Raw genomic sequence first — 19,315 nt, forward strand, 5'->3', positions numbered from 1 at the left:
CAGTTCAGTAGATTTGCATCCTGTTGATAATATCTGTCTCTCTTCACTTAGACAGTAAAAGTACTGCATTTTATTGTTTATCAATAGTTTTAATAAATAATCCTCCTTCTCTTCAGTGTGAAATAAAGTTTTATTGACTATCGTTATCCTCCAATATTCAGTAAAATATTTGCTAAGGAGATCATTTCTGATCTCTGATAATGTTACATTGTAACAAACAGTTGTATATCGTAGCGTTAGCATCACTACGTTCTGTTGCATCATGATGCCTTCAGGCTCTGTTCAGTGAAAATGAGTACTGACTGAATTATAATGTTGTTATGAAGATCAAATGTAATCTGTATGTTGGTGATGAACTAGAATAAATCCAGATGTTTGAAGGAGATTTTTTTTTTACAATATAAAACAGATATTAGAGAAGAATTATGTTTACAATACGCTCTAATAATTCATCATTAAAACTACTAATGACAAGATTTGTTTTAATCATTAAAAATACAATATTCTATTTGCTTATTTGAATTTAGTTATGAAGAAAAAAACACTATTACTATGACAAAGTAAAATGATAACATTTATTATTTGTGATGGTTTACAGACTTTATTTTTTGGGATGGTGACCCCCCCCCCCCCCACCCAAAAAAACTCCAGATCCTTGTAGACTAGCTGCTACAAAGGGATCTATCTGTTGATATGGATCATCAATGATCAATAGTTAGTATCTGCGGTAAAAAACACGATGTGGGATCTAAAGGTTAAATTTACTCCTTTTCTTTTCTTTTGATCTGATCCGTCATCTGATCCGTGAGTTTCATGATCCGTTGCAGCGCTGCTGTTATTCTTTCTTCATGCCGCTCTCCTCTTCCTCAGACGGCCAGGTGATTCCACTGGTGGAGTTGTCAGCGAAGCAGGTGGCGTTCCACATCCCGTTTGAGGTGGTGGAGAAGGTCTACCCGCCGGTCCCGGAGCAGCTGCAGCTCCGCATCGCCTACTGGAGCTTCCCCGAGAACGAGGAGGACATCAGGTGAGGACCCGACGGAGAAGAGTCACACACAGAAACACAGCAGGCCACACGACTAAAGGTTTATTAGTTTTATTATGGTGTTAACATATGAAAAATACTGAAACGTTAGTATTCTAACTCGTTGTTAAGCACTTGAATGACACTGTATATTTCTGTGCACCTCTAGTTTAACTGTTTGTGGCACATTCTCATTTGACACACATAATATGATAATTAAATGAAAGCATGAGGCTGATGATGCTTCCTGTGGTCAGTAGGTGGCGTTATGACCAGAACTCAATACGGTGTGTAGGTGTCTTCAGGCCTGGGATCTCATCCAGCATTGAGACAACGTAAAGTCACATTAACGCAATTTCTTGTGTCGTGGCAAAACATGCAAAATGGCCGCCTCTCCAACGCGGCTACGGTCAATGAAAAGCCAAAAGCTTCGGCGCCGTGCCGGTCTGGATCTGTTGAAACCTTAAGGAAGAGTTTCAAGAAGTTCCATACCTGGGAAAGGCTTAAAATAGAATATTATCACACGATTTATGACATCAGGTTTGATCTGGACGCCAAGTTTCAGTTAACCAATGGTGTCAAAAATGTGTTAAGCAGCTAAAAATCAACCATTAGTACTTTTAGCATGGGGAAAGTTTCACGAGTTTCTGTGCATCCAGAAGTCTTTCAGCACATGTTGGGAACCCGACCTTAGCTTTACATGTCGTATGTTTTTAACTCACTTTTATTTAGTTTTCAGCGACATAACAACATGTATTTTCAGACGGTCACATTCTTTGTACATTTTCCAGTTGTAGGTCTTGGTTCACATGATATTCAGGTCGCTACTCCAGCTTTGAGATGCTGTGAATAGAGTCTCAGGAAGGAACATGTGGAATCTCTAGGGAGGACTTTGTTTGGTCTTTGTGGTTCCTGTAATCACTCGGTTCTCTCGATCTAAGCTTCACATCCCCTTTGTCTCTCTCTCTCTCCTCCAGGTTATATTCCTGCCTGGCTAATGGGAGTCCAGATGAATTCCAACGTGGCGAGCAGCTCTACAGGATCCGAGCTGTCAAAGACCCGCTGCAGATCGGTGGGTTGAGGAGTCCCTGTGTTCAGACCTGACCGAGACATGCTGGTGCTCTGACTGACCCCACGACATGCTGGTGCTCTGACTGACCCCACGACATGCTGGTGCTCTGACTGACCCCACGACATGCTGGTGCTCTACTGACCCCGAGACATGCTGGTGCTCTGACTGACCCCACGACATGCTGGTGCTCTGACTGACCCCACGACATGCTGGTGCTCTGACTGACCTCACGACATGCTGGTGCTCTGACTGACCTCACGACATGCTGGTGCTCTGACTGACCCCACGACATGCTGGTGCTCTGACCGTAATGACAGTAATAAAATCCCTTGCGTGAGTAAAGTAAAATGCAGTAAAGTCTTGTTTCCGCGTGTCGTTGCCCAGGTTTCCATCTCAGTGCCACCGTGCTCACCAGCCAGTCCGGTCAGTCCAAAGGAGCCTACAACGTGGCCGTCATGTTCGACCGCTGCCGCATCACTTCCTGCAGCTGCACCTGCGGCGCCGGGGCCAAGTGGTGCGCCCACGTGGTGGCGCTCTGCCTCTTCCGCATCCACAACGTGAGTTCCTGTCCACCGGACGGCTTCTTTTGAACCGCATCTCCATCAGATGAGAAACCCAGCAGAAGTATTAATAGACCACAGGAAGTATGCTGTATGGACACGTGAGGTCTCAGGTTTCAGTCAACACTGAACACATTGATGTTTCAGAGGAAAATACCAACCAGCCTTTTCCGTTTCTTAAACGCAGATAGATAGATTTTTTTTTATCATTATGATAAAAGACAATGGAACTAGAAGAGTGAATGGAATGTCCTTTAATGACATAATGACATAGTTCACTTGTTCAGGTGATTTGGTGTTGTTGCTCATTGCAGTGTGTGTGTGTGTGTGTGTGTGTGCAGGCATCAGCAGTGTGTCTCAGGGCTCCGGTCTCTGAGTCCCTGTCCAGGCTGCAGAGGGACCAGCTCCAGAAGTTCGCCCAGTACCTCATCAGCGAGCTGCCTCAGCAGGTAACGCCGTGTGCTGACTAAGACGAGTCTAACGTGGCTCACATGATTACATTTGTATTCTTTAAAGACTATTCTAAAAGCGTGGCCGTCCTCACTATATCAGTATCTTACCACGACCCCTTCAAGCGGCCGCGTTGAGTCTGACGAAGCTCTTCCTCTTCCTCCCGTCTGTCCTCAGATCCTTCCCACCGCTCAGCGGCTGCTGGACGAGCTGCTGTCCTCTCAGTCCACCGCCATCAACACCGTGTGTGGAGCGCCAGGTACAGTAGCACCCTGTGATGTCATCACCAGGGGACCGCCTTTCATCCACGCTCCTCTCCGGCAACAGGAGCGTGGACCGTTCAGAGCAGTTGATGCTTCTGCAGCAAAGTGGCAGCAGCGTATTCCCTGTGTGCCGTTCTGGTGAAGCGAGTATCCGCTAGCGTCACATAGTTGTGCATGTGTCCACGGAGAGAGGTGTGTTTATTGTTGTGGACTCTACCTCCGACCTATTGTCCATCCACTACATGTGGCTTCAACCTGAGGAGAGAGGAGCTTTTCTTTTAAACCTTCATGTAGTCTGCGAAATCTAAAACATGCAACTGAACTCTGTTATTAAGCAGGACAGATTTTCTCTAAAGTAATCACTGTGTGTGTGTGTGTGTGTGTGTGTGTGTGTGTGTGTAGACCCGACAGCGGGCCCTTCAGCATCGGACCAGAGCACTTGGTATTTGGACGAGTCGACCCTCAGCGACAACATCAAAAAGACTCTGCACAAGTTCTGTGGGCCGTCGCCGGTCGTCTTCAGGTATGCACACCTGGCCTTTAATGCATTCCTAAACAGGGCCAGTGTGAAATTCATAAGTGTGTTTTCATGAGTGGAAAATGACCTGAAACTAAGAGAGGCGGGTCTTCAGTGGGTTGTAAGCTGCAGCCAGTGAGAGTAGTTGATTCTTACTTTATTATCACTATATTACTATTAGTGCTGATTGATGTACCTCACTGTTCCTGGACTAAAGTGTGTGTGTGTGTGTGTGTGGTTCACAGTGATGTAAACTCCATGTACCTGTCGTCCACGGAGCCGCCAGCCGCCGCTGAATGGGCGTGTCTGCTGCGGCCCCTGAGGGGCCGAGAGCCGGAGGGCATCTGGAACCTTCTGTCCATCGTCAGGGAGATGTTCAAGAGACGAGACAGCAACGCCGCCCCGCTGCTCGAGATTCTCACTGAGCAGTGCCTCACCTATGAGCAGGTAGGCCCGCCAGTTGACCCGCGTGAGGAATTCATGGTTTGGTACATGAGAAAATTCAAATGTCACAGATGTGTGCAAATGTTGGTGACCTCGCCTGAATGTTCTCTGTTCTAAACCCTCTCTAACTTTGTTCTGCTTCACTTTATCAAAGTCAACCTTTGCAGAGTGAATGTTCACATATTGTTATGATTTGGGTTAGAGAATGTTCACATATTGAGCTTTGATTTGGGTTAGTGAATGTTCACATATTGAGCTATGATTTGGGTTAGAGAATGTTCACATATTGAGCTATGATTTGGGTTAGAGTTGGACCTTACGGCTGCATCATTTCAAAGAAATAATCATCCTGAAAGTGATTTTTTTTTTTTTTATAGGCGGACCTGAAACCTTTTAATTTTCTTCTGTGTGTCATCTTCATTTACTCTTAACCAGTAACATATAGACTGATATTTACACATCTGAACAAAATCTCACATGTGTACCTTTTATTATAACACCAACATTATTCAAACAGCCCTAGTGGTTGCAGAGATGCACCCTTTTTAGTTTGGGGATGACATTTTCGAGGAAAGGGCCTAAAAATAGGTTGGTTTTCAAAGTGGAATATACAGGATTGACATATTCTCCTGGTTACTGTTGTAACGTTACATACTGGTGTGATGGTGGATCGGCATGCTCCCAGTCAGGGGAAGCCAAACGGAGCTGGTCGTATCTACATACAACATGCATGCGTTCACTCATTTATGAGGCACTGGGCCTCTTGTATAGAATGAATGTGGACCTTTTAATAACAAAGGGACCTGTTATATACTGTACATTCTTTGACCCCTGCCTTGCTGTGTGTGTGTGTGTGTGTGTCCAGATCATCAGCTGGTGGTACAGCGTTCGGACCTCGGCGTCCCACAGCAGCGCCAGTGGCCACACCGGACGCAGCAACGGCCAGTCGGAGGTGGCGGCGCATGCCTGCGCCAGCATGTGCGACGAGATGGTGGTGCTGTGGAGGCTGGCCGTGCTCGACCCCACCATGAGCCCCTGCAGGTCAGAACTCTTGCACCGCAGAAGGGTTTGGTCATGGAGTTTTAAAATGGTTATTTCCAGGCCTGGAAAAGTTCTTGAAAAAAATAAAATCCCCCAAAGTTTAGTAAAAGTCATGTAAATGTGTTATATTTATGTGTTGAAATAATGAATATGCTTTTAAAAGAAGACTCAAAATAAAAGCAGGCATACATACAGGCATCTATATAAATGTTTATTCTTTTAATCAAACTATTGTCTCATTCATTTGTGTTATTTAAGGTTTACTGTATGCTTCGTATTCTCATTGTTAGTTTAAATACTACATTTACTCACTTTTTACTGTTTACACCCAGATTTCACTAAATGTTTGTCATGGAAGTTTGGTTAAAGTCATGAAAAAGTTATGGAAACCATTGGTCAAAATGTGTATGAACTGTCATGATTGGGAATGCTATGCAACACCGGTCCCCTTTATCACTTAATGATTGCGTCAGACAGCATATTTAAAGGGACAGTTCACCCTAAAATCCTAAAATCCACAAGTTTCCTCTTACCTGTCGTGCTATTTGTCATTCTAGATTGTTTTTGGGCGTTTTCTCCAATGCTAAAAAGCCCTACGGGAAAATATGTATTTTAGATTTTGGCATTTACTGTCCCTTTTTAAGATGGGAGTACATATTAAGCTGACTGTCTCTTGCAGGCGTCTGGAGCTCGCCGGCCAGCTGAAGCAGTGGCACCTGAAGGTTATCGAGATCGTAAAGCGCGGCCAGCATCGCAAGTCCCTGGACAAACTGTTCCAGGGTTTCAAGCCCGCGGTGGAGTCCTGCTACTTCAACTGGGAGGCGGCCTACCCGCTGGACGGCATCACCTACTGCTGCGCCGACAAGAAGAGCGCCACCTTCTGCTGGTCCAGGGCGGTGCAGCACCAGAGAGGAGTCAAAGCTGCCGCCGGAGCCGGCGGAGAGGCCCCTGAACCAGGGGGCGGGGCCAGAGGGGACGGCGGCGCCGCGGGAGACTTTAAAGGACGAGGGCAGGAGGTGGCCGTGCGACCCAAGGAGACCGTACTGACCAAGAGGAAAGGCCTGTCGGTGAGCGGCGGCGGAGGGATGCTGGTCCGTCTGGGAGGGGGCGTGGCTCTGACCCTGGAGGACGGAGGAGCGGCGAAGGGCCCGTACAAGGGGCCCGGCTCCTCCTCCGGAGGGAAGCTGAAGCTCCCGCAGGGAGGCGGGAAGGGGGCGTCTGCAGGAGGCCCGGGAGCAAGCGGAGGGACGGGAGGCGGTAAGCACGCCGGCGCCAAGCGGAGAACCAGCAGCGAGGACAGCTCTCTGGAGCCGGACCTGGCGGAGCTCAGCCTGGACGACGGCTGCAGTCTGGCTCTGGGGGCCGAGGCCAGCAACACGTTCGAGTTCCTGCCGCCGCCGCCGGAGATGCTGCCCTCCCCGAGCCCGCTGCTCCGAGACTCGCGCAAGTACAACAACAGCAACAGCGGCGGCAAAATGTTTGAGGCGAAGTGCGTCGTCGCCGCCGCAGAGCCGACCGCGCCGAACGCCGTGGCGGTGGTTATGAACACGGAGAAGGACGCCGCAGAGAAGGACGCGGAGCCGGAGGCGGCGCCGGTCCAGAACAAAGACGAAGACGCGGACTCGGCCGGCAGCAGCCAGCCGACCGCCTCGACCGCTCCGGTGAGGTCGGGCGCCGCTCAACCGGCCACCAAGCCGCCGCGGGCCCGCAGGGAGGCGGCGCCCGGTGGAGCGGCAGCGGCTGCAGGGGAGCCGGCCAACCAGGCAGCGGCGGGAGAAGCTGCCGGCGAGGACGACTATCAAGCGTACTACCTGAGCGCCGCCTCGGAGGAGGGAGCCGACAGACCGCCGGCTGAAAACCACCACCAGGAGGAGGAGCCGGACATCTTCGCCGGGATGAAGCCGCTGGAGCAGGAGGCTCACATGGAGGTAAGGAAGGAGGGCAGAGCGTTGGTCACATTCAGGACCTCGTCCATAAAACTAACGTACTCGAAATTCTGTTGCACAGCGTTTAAAACACGGAATGCAGCTTCATTTACCACAAGATGTAATCTCATGAGTCTTTCTGTAACACCATTACCGACATGGCCGTGACTGTTGGTACAGACTCTTGGAAATAAACACAATCAAAAGCTGGAAAGCACTTTTCACAGTTCGTTGTGATCCCTGTAATCCACCACTCACAGTGGGAGTGTCCACCCGTCGTTGTAGTTTTGGCAAGCCTTCCACTAGAGTGAGCAGCTGTTTCCTACTGACCTGAATACGGTGTGTGTGTAGGTGCTGTTTGCGTGTGCCGAGGCCCTCTATGCTCACGGCTACAGTAATGAGGCGTGCCGGCTGGCCGTGGAGTTGGCCAGAGACCTGTTAGCCAATCCTCCGGACCTGAAAGTGGAGCAGCCCCAGACGAAGGTACACAACACATCCTCAAGTCTTTTCCTTCTTCTTCTCTGTTTCCGTTGTCTCGAGCTTCCAAACTCACCGGTCAGCATCTTGACTGAGATCCGTTGTAAAGAAGACTTGTGAAGGTTTTAGTGAAACGTTATAATTGCCGAGTCATTTTAAGGAGTTTACGGAATTATTAAAACTGAACGATCTTTAAAAAGAAATGTACAACTGCACGTCTCTTCTCACAAGGGTTCCGGTACTTTATCAATTTAAATGAATTAAATCGGAACTGTGGATGAGGAGATGGCACAGTTTTAGTAAAAAAGAGCTGCAGGTTTATGAGGCGCCTTTCTTGATCGAAGCCACTTCCTGCAGTGCCGGTCTGTAACTGAGCTGTGAACTACTCTGTTGTGAGTGTACCTGTCGGAGGTAAGATGGCGCTCCATGTCCTGACGTCCTTGTTGCCGGGCAGGGTAAGAAGAGCAAGGTGTCCACCACCCGGCAGACGCAGGTGGCCACCAACACGCTGGCCAAGGCCGCCTTCCTGCTCACCGTCCTGTGTGAGCGGCTGGAGCTCCACAACCTGGCCTTCAGCACCGGCATGTTCTCCCTGGAGCTGCAGAGGCCGCCGGCCTCCACCAAGGCTCTGGAGGTCTGTCTCTCACTCACTCACTCACTCACACACACACACACACACGCACACACGCACACACACACACACGCGCGCGCGCACACAGATTCACACGCACGCAGATTCACACACACGCAGATTCACACACACGCAGATTCTCTCACACACACAGATTCACACACTCACACACACACAGATTCACACACGCACATACACACTCACACACTCACTCACTCACTCATACACACACACACTCTACATGCACATACAGATTCACACTCACACACACACACTCTACATGCACATACACACACAATCACACACACGCACTCTACATGCACATACACAATCACACACTCTACACGCACATACACACTCACACACACACTCTACACATGTATACACAATCACACACACACACTCTACACATGTATACACAATCACACACTCTACACATGTATACACAATCACACACACACACTCTACACATGTATACACAATCACACACTCTACACATGTATACACAATCACACACACACACTCTACATATGTATACACAATCAAACACACACACACTCTACACATGTATACACAATCACACACACACACTCTACACATTTATACACAATCACACACTCTACACATGTATACACAATCTCACACACACACTCTACACAATCACACACACACTCTACACATGTATACACAATCTCACACACACACACACTCTACACATGTATACACAATCTCACACACACACACTCTACACATGTATACACAATCTCACACACACACACACACTCTACACAATCACACACACACTCTACACATGTATACACAATCACACACTCTACACAATCTCACACACTCTACACATGTATACACAATCTCACGCACACACACTCTACACATGTATACACAAACGCGTTTTCACTAGAGATACAAGAGATAAATTAATGGATTCATAACGTAGTAGTTGTTTTTTTATTGGCTTAGGACCCGTGTCCACAGAGTCTCTCTAGACGGCCACGTTGGGAACAATGAGGGGGAAGATGTGGAAACACAGACCCTCGTCGATTATTATTTTTCTCCCCAAATATCATGCCATTAAAATGAATAAGACCATTGCAGGCCCTCAGCATTGCTTTGGACTGATGTGTTCTAACATGCTGTGTATGTCGTCACCCTGACGTGTTACAAGTCATTTCACTTGCTCTTCTTCAAGGACGGTGTCGATACCCAATTGATCGTGTGTGTGTGTGTGTGTGACCAGGTGAAACTGGCCTACCAGGAGTCCGAGGTGGTGTCTCTGCTGAAGAAGATTCCTCTGGGCCTGGTGGAGATGTCGGCCATCAGGGAGCGAGGCGAGCAGCTCCGAGACGGAAACTTCTGCGACTACAGGCCGGTGCTGCCGCTCATGCTGGCCAGCTTCATCTTCGACGTGCTGTGCACCCCAGGTGAGCCCCGATTGGTCGATCGCTGGAACGGCTCAGGGTTTTACGGTGACGGCTGTTTTTAACCAATTACACCAAATAACTTAGTTTTTCATTATGTGCACACTGTGGAGTGTATTGCGAGGGAACCCGTATTAACTTCTGCACCGCCTAACAGCATGCTGGGTAAAATTCGCTACAATATTAACTTCTGCACCGCCTAACGGCATGCTGGGTAGAGCCCGCTGCGATATTAACGAAAGCTTGCTGGGTAAATGGGGACTTCCAGAATTAACATCACTTTCGCTTTTCTCCGTATTGTTTGTGCAGTCGTGTCCCCGACGGGTTCCCGGCCACCGAGCCGCAACCGTAACAACGAGATGCCCGGCGACGAGGAGCTGGGCTTCGAGGCGGCCGTCGCTGCTCTGGGTAAATTCACTCTCTCCCGTTCCTTCATTCCCGTCTGGATTTCTCCATGTTTGTTTCTCGACCTCTTTGTCTCTACGGTCCACTACTCCCTGCTGTAGCGTCCTCTTGCTTGCGTCTGCAGGTATGAAGACCACGGTCAGCGAGGCGGAGCATCCTCTGCTGTGTGAAGGAACGAGGCGAGTGAAAGGTGACCTGGCTCTGGCTCTCATGATCACCTACAAGGACGACCAGAGCAAGCTCAAGAAGGTAGCCACAGATCACTCTAAGCCAGGGGTTCTCAAACTGTGGGACGCGACCCTCTAGTGGGGCGCAGAGGTATTACAGGGGGGATGGTTTAAAAAAAAAGTTTTTATACAATATATTTTTTTAATAATCCTTTATTGATCCCACAGTGGGAGACATTATTCTTTGCATTTCACCATCCTGAGTAATTAAGGACCAGTGTGTAGCTGTGAAGCTCTGTCCTGCTCAAGGACTCTTCCACATGAAACCAGGGATCGAACCGCCGACCTTGTGGTTCCAGGACGACCAATCTCCCCATGAACATGATAACTTTACATAATACAAAAGTACAAAGTACACAGACATAAAACGTCATTAATAAATAGATGGAGAAATGCCTGTACATTCATGGAAGTGTTTACGTTGCGCGTGCACGACTCGCTGATTCTTGGCGTTTTGTCAAAACAAAAACAGCAGGAAAGCTTATCTCACGGAGATAATTATGATGAATGATTTTTTTTTGGGAACATTTTTCTTCCAAAGTGGGGCGTGACAAAAAAGGTTCAAGAAGCACTGCTCTAACCCTTTGATGAGACCCTGGTGGGCTGCTAACAGTGAGATGTCTCTCTCCATCCTCAGATTCTGGATAAGCTGTTGGACAGGGAGAGTCAGACCCACAAGCCCCAGACTCTGAGCTCCTTCTACTCCAGCAAGCCGGCGGCTGGCAGCCAGCGCAGCCCGTCCAAGCACACGGCCGCCGGCCACAGCGGGGCCAGCGGGGGCGTCTCCAAACACGCGCCCTCGTCGTCGTCCGCCACCGCGGCGGCGCCCTCTTCCTCCAGCTCTTCGGCGGCCGTGGCGGTGGCTGATCCGGCTCATCAGGCTGCTCTGAACCCGGTGCAGAACAACGGCACAGCCGGAGAGGGCGCTGCTGAGACCAAGGAGCACGGTGAGACCCGCCTCCACTCTGCAGCCCATGTAGGGCTTTAATCTTTAGGTCATGAAGTCATGGAAAAGTCATGAACCCTGTCTGTTCTGCAGTGTCAGACGGGCCGGCCTCATCGAGTGAGCAGCAGAACGAAGCGGCTCCCTTTAAGCTGGAGGCCACGGTGCCCAGCCGGCTGGCTCTGGGGGCGCGATGCGGCTACAACCAGCGCTGCTGGGGCTCTCCTGTCCGGCAGAAGAAGAAGCACACAGGTACGCTGAATACTGGCGCAGCCTCACTGACAACCACACGGTGGCGCTGTTGGTGGTTATTCCCCATAAAGAGTGAAAGGACGCATCACATGATGGTGATGTGTGATGTTCGGCAGGCATGGCGAGCATCGACAGCAGCGCTCCAGAGACGACCTCGGACAGCTCGCCGACGCTCAGCCGCCGGCCGCTCCGGGGCGGCTGGGCGGCGACGTCCTGGGGGCGGGGCCAGGACAGCGACAGCATCAGCAGCTCCTCGTCTGATTCGCTGGGCTCCTCCTCCTCCAGCGGCTCCCGCAGGGCAGGGGGCGGGGCCAGGGCCAAGAGCACCGACACCAGCAGGTAAACAAACAACAAACAAACAAGAGCACAGACACCAGCAGGTAAACAACGGCTTCCTCCTGCTCGGGTAAAAACAGTCAACATAACTGTTACCCTTCACACACACAGTACTAGTTCAATGAGTAGTGAGCTGAAGCTGAGCTGAAAACCCCGTCTGCTTTGCTGAGCAGCTTCTCCGTCTTGCTTCTGCAGGAACATGAAACATAACCTGTCCCCCGTGTACAGGTACAAAGGCCGGCGTCCCGAGTGCCACGCCCCCCACGTGCCCAACCAGCCCTCGGAGGCGGCGGCCCACTTCTACTTTGAGCTGGCCAAGACGGTGCTGATCAAAGCCGGGGGAAACTCCTCCACCTCCATCTTCACCCAGCCCTCGGCCAGCGGCGGCCACCAGGGCCCCCACAGAAACCTGCACCTGTGTGCCTTTGAGATCGGCCTGTATGCGCTCGGCCTCCACAACTTCGTTTCCCCCAACTGGCTGTCCAGGACCTACTCCTCCCACGTGTCCTGGATCACCGGTGAGGGTGCGGGGGAAAGATTTGAGGCGGCAACCTTTCCGTGTGTCCTTCCCGCTCACGCTGCGGCCTCTCTCTCCTCTCAGGCCAGGCCATGGAGATCGGCAGCGCCGCCCTCAACATCCTGGTGGAGTGCTGGGACGGTCACCTCACCCCTCCGGAGGTCGCGTCCCTTGCCGACCGGGCGTCGCGGGCCAGGGACCCCAACATGGTGCGGGCGGCGGCAGAGCTGGCGCTGAGCTGCCTGCCGCACGCTCACGCCCTCAACCCCAATGAGATCCAGAGGGCGCTGGTGCAGTGCAAAGAGCAGGTACTATGGAGGTGTGGCCTAAGGCGTTCAGTCTCTCAAACAATACATAGACCAGCAATGAGGGCTGGAACCTCCGTACAAATAAACTAACTTAGTTCCAGCTTACTGTCGGAAATACTGTGGATATTGCACAGTTAGAATATTGCACCTTTAATCAGAAGGTATGTGAAATAGGATCACGTGTCATAAACCTTCTGATAAAGGTGCAACATATCCCGACATGACTTTCTTCCACCTCTCAAAATGTGCAATATCCAGGAACAGCTCTTGGGACTAGATTATTTATTACTGTTATTTAACATTTGCCCTCTCCTTTGTTAAGAACTTGTTTTTAAAACTGTGTATAGTGTTTTTATATATTTTTATTTCCTAAACCGTTGACTCTGAGAGCGCCAATGTGTCTGGACTGTTGGTCGATGCATAAATGGCAAATAAAAAACCTTGAATCTCATTTCCATTGGATGAAAAACAACAAAGGAGACGTGAACTGATTGAATCTGTGAGCGTTGGAGAATAAAATCTGAATTTGACATGAGTTCTGGCACTACAACACAAACTTTTGGAAGTCATTTAGAAATGTAAAAGGTTGTCTTGAACAGTGAGCGTGAACCCGTCCTGGTACCAAGCTGCAGAGCGAGGACTGGACCCCCAGGTACCGGTCCTCACTCTGCAGCTTCACTCTGTCCCGCCTCCCCGCAGGACAACGTGATGCTGGAGAAGGCCTGCATGGCCGTCGAGGAGGCGGCCAAGGGCGGCGGCGTGTACCCCGAGGTTCTGTTCGAGGTGGCCCACCAGTGGTACTGGCTGTACGAGCAGTCGGTGGGCGGCGGCTCCGGCCCGCAGCGGGAGACCTCGGGGCGCTGCGGGGCCAACGGCGGCTCGGGCAGGAGGCCCCCGGAGCCCAGCTGCGTCATCCTGGACGCCGGCGGCAACATGGAGTCCGGCGGGATGGCGACGGTCACGGCCTCGGTCACCACGGCGGCCGTCGTGCCCGTCATCTCCGTGGGCTCCACCATCTATCAGTCCCACGCCATGCCGGGCCAGGCCATGATGGCTCACCCGCACGGCCAGGGCCTGCACCCCTACACCACCATCCAGGCCCACCTGCCCACCGTCTGCACCCCGCAGTACCTGGGACACCCTCTGCAGCACGTGCCCCGACCCGCCATCTTCCCTGTAGCGGGCGCTGCATACCCACAGGTCAGAACTCCTCCTACACGTTTATAATAATAACTTTATTTATACAGCATCTTTTTAAAAACAAAGTTTACAAAGTGCTCTGCAGAGAAGCAAGTCAGTAAAAAGTAGTCAAACATAACTTAAGTACCGATAAACCAAAAGGACCATACCATAAAGGCAACGACAACCAAACCAATAACCTGTGTGTGTGTGTGTGTGTGTGTGTGTGTGTGTGTGTGTGTGTGTGTGTGTGTGTGTGTGTCCTCAGGGAATGCACCCTGCCTTCATCGGGGCCCAGTACCCGTTCTCAGTGGCCACGGGCCCCCAGCCTCCGATGGCAGCCACGGCCGTGACCTTCCCCGGCGTCCCCATGCCGTCCATGACTCAGATCGCCGTCCACCCCTACCTCGCCGAGACGGGCCTGCCGCTCGGCACCACCGTAGCAGGTCAGCACCCCACTGTGTTTAGACCGGCAGCTACCAATGTTGTTCTCCGCGTGGTCTAGGGCCGCTATACCGGTTTCAAATTTAAAAACTGTAGGAATTTTTCATATACCGTCATACCGATGCATAGCCGTAACAACTGATGTGGCTCTTCAGCAGGAAGAAAAATGTAATGTTCACCTCTGAGGACGGTCTGAGCTACTAACTAAAACTTTAGTCATGGTTATAACTTTAGTCATGGTTATAACTTTAGTCATGTTATAACTTTAGTCATGGTTATAACTTTAGTCATGGTTATAACTTTAGTCATGTTATAACTTTAGTCATGGTTATAACTTTAGTCATGTTCTAACTTTAGTCATGTTCTAACTTTAGTCATGTTCTAACTTTAGTCATGTTATAACTTTAGTCATGGTTATAACTTTAGTCATGTTATAACTTTAGTCATGTTATAACTTTAGTCATGGTTATAACTTTAGTCATGGTTATAATAATAATAATAATAATAATAATAATAATTGTATCACTAATAATTGTACATTTATAAAATTACAGCGCCGAACTGCATGCTGGGTAAAGCTATCCCACTATCACAACAAAAAGAAACTCCATCGCTACATAAAAAAAAAAAACAGACTCTTCTGGTCTGTTTCTTCCTGGTTGTTTTTCACCTACATTCCCTTGGGTCCTAAGTCCCTCCATGTTTAGCTTCCTAGCACTCTCCATGTACCAACAGCTGTTCAGTTGGCCAGCGGTCCTTTTCGGTGTCAATGAATGAATGTGTTTACTCGGGAAAAAAATACTGTGAAACCTCCAGAAAATACCGTGATATGAATGTTTTGGCCGCCCAGCCCGAGGCTCGCGTGTGCCACTCTGTGCCGACCCCTGACGCGTCCCTCGTGTTTACAGTCGGCAGCGTGCACTCGGGCCCCAGCATCCAGGCCACGGCGCTGCCCTGCCTCGCCGCGCAGCCCGGCTCATTGGTCGGCACTCCGTTCCCCGCAGAGGACGAGCAGCACAGCCAGCCGATCAGCCAGCAGGGCCTGCACTACCTGCACTCTGCCTACAGAGTCGGTGAGGAGTCGATGCACCGTTGGTTCTGTCTCACTTCAGCCATGAGGTCCAATGAGCAGCGACTCCACTGTCTTTGTGTGTGCAGGCATGCTGGCCCTGGAGATGCTGGGCAGGAGGGCTCACAACGACCACCCCAACAACTTCTCCAGGAGCCCGCCCTACACCGAGGACGTCAAATGGCTGCTGGGACTGGCAGCGAGGCTAGGTGAGCCACACACGCGCGCGCACATGCACACATGCTCGCACACACGCATGCGCACACGCATGCACACACGCATGCACACAAATGCACGCACGCACACATGCACATTCACACACATGCACACGCACATTTACACACATGCACATGCACACATACGCTCACACATGCACACACACATGCTCACACATGCACACACACACGCACACACATGCACACACATGCACACACATGCTCACACACGCTCACAAATGCACACACATGCACACACACATGCACACACATGCTCACAAATGCACACGCATGCACACACATGCGCACACATGCACACACATGCACACACATGCTCACACACGCTCACAAATGCACACACATGCACACACATGCACACACACATGCACACACATGCACACACACATGCTCACAAATGCACACGCATGCGCACACATGCACACGCACGTTCACACACACTCACACATGCACACACGCTCACATGTACACACAAATGCACACACACGCTCACACGCACGCTCGCACACACACGCTCACACATGCACACACATGCACACACACGCTCACACATGCACACACAAATGCACACACACATTCACATGCGCACACATGCACACGCTCGCGCAACATAATTACATTATTTTTCTTTTGTTGTCTGTCTTATGCATATTTCGTTTTATGTTTGTAATTTTGTAAAATGTTAAATATTATATAGGTGGAGGCTTCAAATAAGCTCAGTTGGCTTTTTGTCTCTTCTTGCTCTTCAACTCGTATTGATTGATTCCGTCTTCTTCCCTCAGGAGTCAACTACGTGTACCAGTTCTGCGTGGGCGCAGCTAAAGGCGTCCTCAGCCCCTTCGTCCTGCAGGAGATCATCATGGAGGCTCTGCAGAGGCTGAACCCCGCCCACATCCACGCCCACCTGCGCACACCTGCGTTCCACCAGCTGGTGCAGCGCTGCCAGCAGGCCTACCTGCAGGTAGGCTCTCTGAGGGACAGCGGACATGTTTTACACACAAAGAGATACATTATCAAGTGTTTCATTCATTTGTAACTAATACATTTACTACTGTGCTCAAGTACAAGTTTGAGCTACTTCTATTTACTTGAGTTTCAGTTTTTTTTTTTTTTTTTTAAGTAAACAACTACAAATAATTAAACTATCAAAAAGAAAAAACTGTCCTAATCAAAAAATCTACAATTAAACAATATTACTTGTGAATAAAAATAACTTATATAATAAGTAATATTCAGTAAATAGCTCCTAAACCCCATTTATGGGTCATGCGGTGCTGCCTGTAGAGGAACAATCAGGGTTCTTACGCTCATGGAAAACCTGGTCATGGAGTTTTAAAATGGTTATTTACAGTCCTGGAAAAGTCCTTGAAAAAAATAAAATCCCAAAGTTTAGTAAAAGTCATGTAAATGTTATATTCATGTGTTCATGTCGTTCATTTACGCTGAGTTTGAAATAATGAATATGCTTTTAAAAGAAAGACTCAAAATATAAGCAGGCATTACTACATTTACTCACTTTTTACTGTTTATACCCAGATTTCACTAAATGTTTGTCATGACATTTGGTTTAAAGTCATGAAATCCACTGGTCAGAATGCGTGTGACCGCTCCCCCTCCCTCTCTCTGCAGTACATCCACCACCGGCTCATCCACCTGACGCCGGCCGACTACGACGACTTCGTGAACATCATCCGCAGCGCCCGCGGCGCCTTCTGCCTGACGCCGGTGGGCATGATGCAGTTCAACGACGTGCTGCAGAACCTGAAGCGGGGCAAGCAGACCAAGGAGCTGTGGCAGCGCATCTCCCTGGAGATGGCCACCTTCTCCCCCTGAGCGGCGGCAGGCTCTCGGGGAGCGAGCGCCGGGCCCCGAGGAGCCCCGCCCGGCCGCCAGCATCGCTACTGCCGCCGCCGCCGAGCGGCTCCGCACTTACGGCGTTCTGTCGGGGAACCCGGCTCTCCGCGGCGTGGACTGACTGACGAACGCAGCACACGGGCAGTGCGACCCCACAGAGACTCGTTACGCGCGTCGGGCCACCCGGAGCTCAGAGGCGGAGCTCTCTGACTCCTCCCCTCCCCGTTTTATCATGGTTCATGTTTGTGTAACTGTGGAAATTAAAGTGTACTCCTTCCTTTCTTCATCTTCCTCGTCTCTTCCATTTCCCCCGAAACTGAAGACTTTGACGGGGAATTCCCGCCCTCCACCCTCGAGTGTTTTTGTTTGGTTTTGTTTTCCCGCTGCGTCCTTCCTGTCCAGAGTGGGCCGGCCTCCGCCAGCAGCTCGCCGCTGTGCATCTGAGTCTCTGCAGCGAAGAGGAAAAGGAAGGTTTAATACCAGGAATTCTATTGTGAGTACGGGTGAGGATTTTTCAGTATTTTGTTTAATCTTTTGATACTTTGTATAGAATATGACGCGTACGCAGACGGGAACGAGAGAGAGTTAAAGGTGTGGTCGTCGTTGTGGATCCATGTTAACATTTTAGTCTGCCTGAGGAGGGAACCAGACCAGAACCAGACCAGAACCAGAGCGCCGAACCACTGCAGCCCCGGTCCTTTGACGGGTCAGAGGGGCTGGGTATGGACCACATGAACTGATGGGGTTTGCACAGGGTCCTTAACGGGACGAGGAAGCTTTTGGTGCTTTAGGTTTTAGATTCTCAGTGACGCAAACGCCCAAAGCTGTTGAGATCCATACCTGTTGAGATCCATACCCAGCCATGTTGAGATCCATACCCAGCCCTGTTGAGATCCATTCCTGTTGAGATCCATACCCAGCCATGTTGAGATCCATACCCAGCCCTGTTGTGGTCCATACCCAGCCCTGTTGTGGTCCATACCCAGCCCTGTTGTGGTCCAGCCCTGTTGAGGTCCATACCCAGCCCTGTTGTGATCCAGCCCTGTTGAGGTCCGTACCCAGCCCTGTTGAGGTCCGTACCCAGCCCTGTTGAGGTCCGTACCCAGCCCTGTTGAGGTCCGTACCCAGCCCTGTTGTGGTCCGTACCCAGCCCTGTTGAGGTCTGTACCCAGCCCTGTTGTGGTCCGTACCCAGCCCTGTTGAGGTCCGTACCCAGCCCTGTTGTGGTCCGTACCCAGCCCTGTTGTGGTCCGTACCCAGCCCTGTTGTGGTCCATACCCAGCCCTTCTCTCCACTGACTCGTTGCAGAACCCGACCCAGATGCTTCCCATTGCTGTCACCAGAGGTCGGGTGGTTGGGATCTGAGCTCTGAAGCATCTGGGGCGGTCTCACACAGGGACTCGATCCTTCTCAAAGTTCACACTTTGACACTGAACAGGCGCAAGTTTATTCAGTGCCGCTAAGAGGAGCATCCACTTGAATCTGTCCCAGAATGCATTGTTTCTGGGAGTCGGTCTCCCTGGTCTTTAACGCAGTGCCCCTGAAGTGAGACCCAGAGCAGGTGTGTGTTGGTGTGTGTTGACCTCAGAGACCTGGTCCGGGCAGCTGCCGTGGTTCTGATCCCGACTCTCTGATTGGCTCTGGACCTCACAGGTGAAGGCGACGTAGTAGAAAATGTACTGTGATATTTTTGTATTCCTCAAAAAAGTGT

At 50.5% G+C, this 19,315-nt stretch overlaps 1 protein-coding gene and 1 pseudogene across 2 annotated transcripts in view; one reads left to right on the plus strand and one right to left on the minus strand.

The window, feature by feature from the left end:
- The window catches only part of zswim8 (zinc finger, SWIM-type containing 8), a gene marked incomplete at its 5' end in the record, with an annotated part of 21,451 nt that extends 3,737 nt beyond the window's left edge, over positions 1-17,714 (plus strand). Inside the window, 25 exons of the mRNA XM_079229644.1 lie at positions 871-1,024; positions 1,999-2,093; positions 2,478-2,650; positions 2,995-3,102; positions 3,281-3,362; positions 3,769-3,889; positions 4,129-4,330; positions 5,193-5,368; positions 6,048-7,296; positions 7,645-7,776; positions 8,225-8,404; positions 9,657-9,840; positions 10,147-10,245; positions 10,367-10,491; positions 11,107-11,416; positions 11,509-11,664; positions 11,781-12,003; positions 12,229-12,518; positions 12,602-12,825; positions 13,525-14,025; positions 14,273-14,450; positions 15,357-15,521; positions 15,607-15,726; positions 16,533-16,711; positions 17,380-17,714. Of these exons, the coding sequence (XP_079085770.1) occupies positions 871-1,024; positions 1,999-2,093; positions 2,478-2,650; positions 2,995-3,102; positions 3,281-3,362; positions 3,769-3,889; positions 4,129-4,330; positions 5,193-5,368; positions 6,048-7,296; positions 7,645-7,776; positions 8,225-8,404; positions 9,657-9,840; positions 10,147-10,245; positions 10,367-10,491; positions 11,107-11,416; positions 11,509-11,664; positions 11,781-12,003; positions 12,229-12,518; positions 12,602-12,825; positions 13,525-14,025; positions 14,273-14,450; positions 15,357-15,521; positions 15,607-15,726; positions 16,533-16,711; positions 17,380-17,583 (5,630 nt within the window). The 3' untranslated portion in view covers positions 17,584-17,714. The remainder of the gene's footprint in view (positions 1-870; positions 1,025-1,998; positions 2,094-2,477; positions 2,651-2,994; positions 3,103-3,280; positions 3,363-3,768; positions 3,890-4,128; positions 4,331-5,192; positions 5,369-6,047; positions 7,297-7,644; positions 7,777-8,224; positions 8,405-9,656; positions 9,841-10,146; positions 10,246-10,366; positions 10,492-11,106; positions 11,417-11,508; positions 11,665-11,780; positions 12,004-12,228; positions 12,519-12,601; positions 12,826-13,524; positions 14,026-14,272; positions 14,451-15,356; positions 15,522-15,606; positions 15,727-16,532; positions 16,712-17,379) is intronic.
- Positions 1-19,315, minus strand: part of LOC306746693 (protein NLRC3-like) — a 284,667-nt pseudogene that overhangs the window by 190,282 nt on the left and 75,070 nt on the right. The gene's annotated exons all lie outside the window — the stretch shown is intronic.

The sequence above is a fragment of the Taurulus bubalis genome (assembly GCF_910589615.1).
Source record: "Taurulus bubalis genome assembly, chromosome: 14".
Lineage (NCBI taxonomy): Eukaryota > Metazoa > Chordata > Actinopteri > Perciformes > Cottidae > Taurulus > Taurulus bubalis.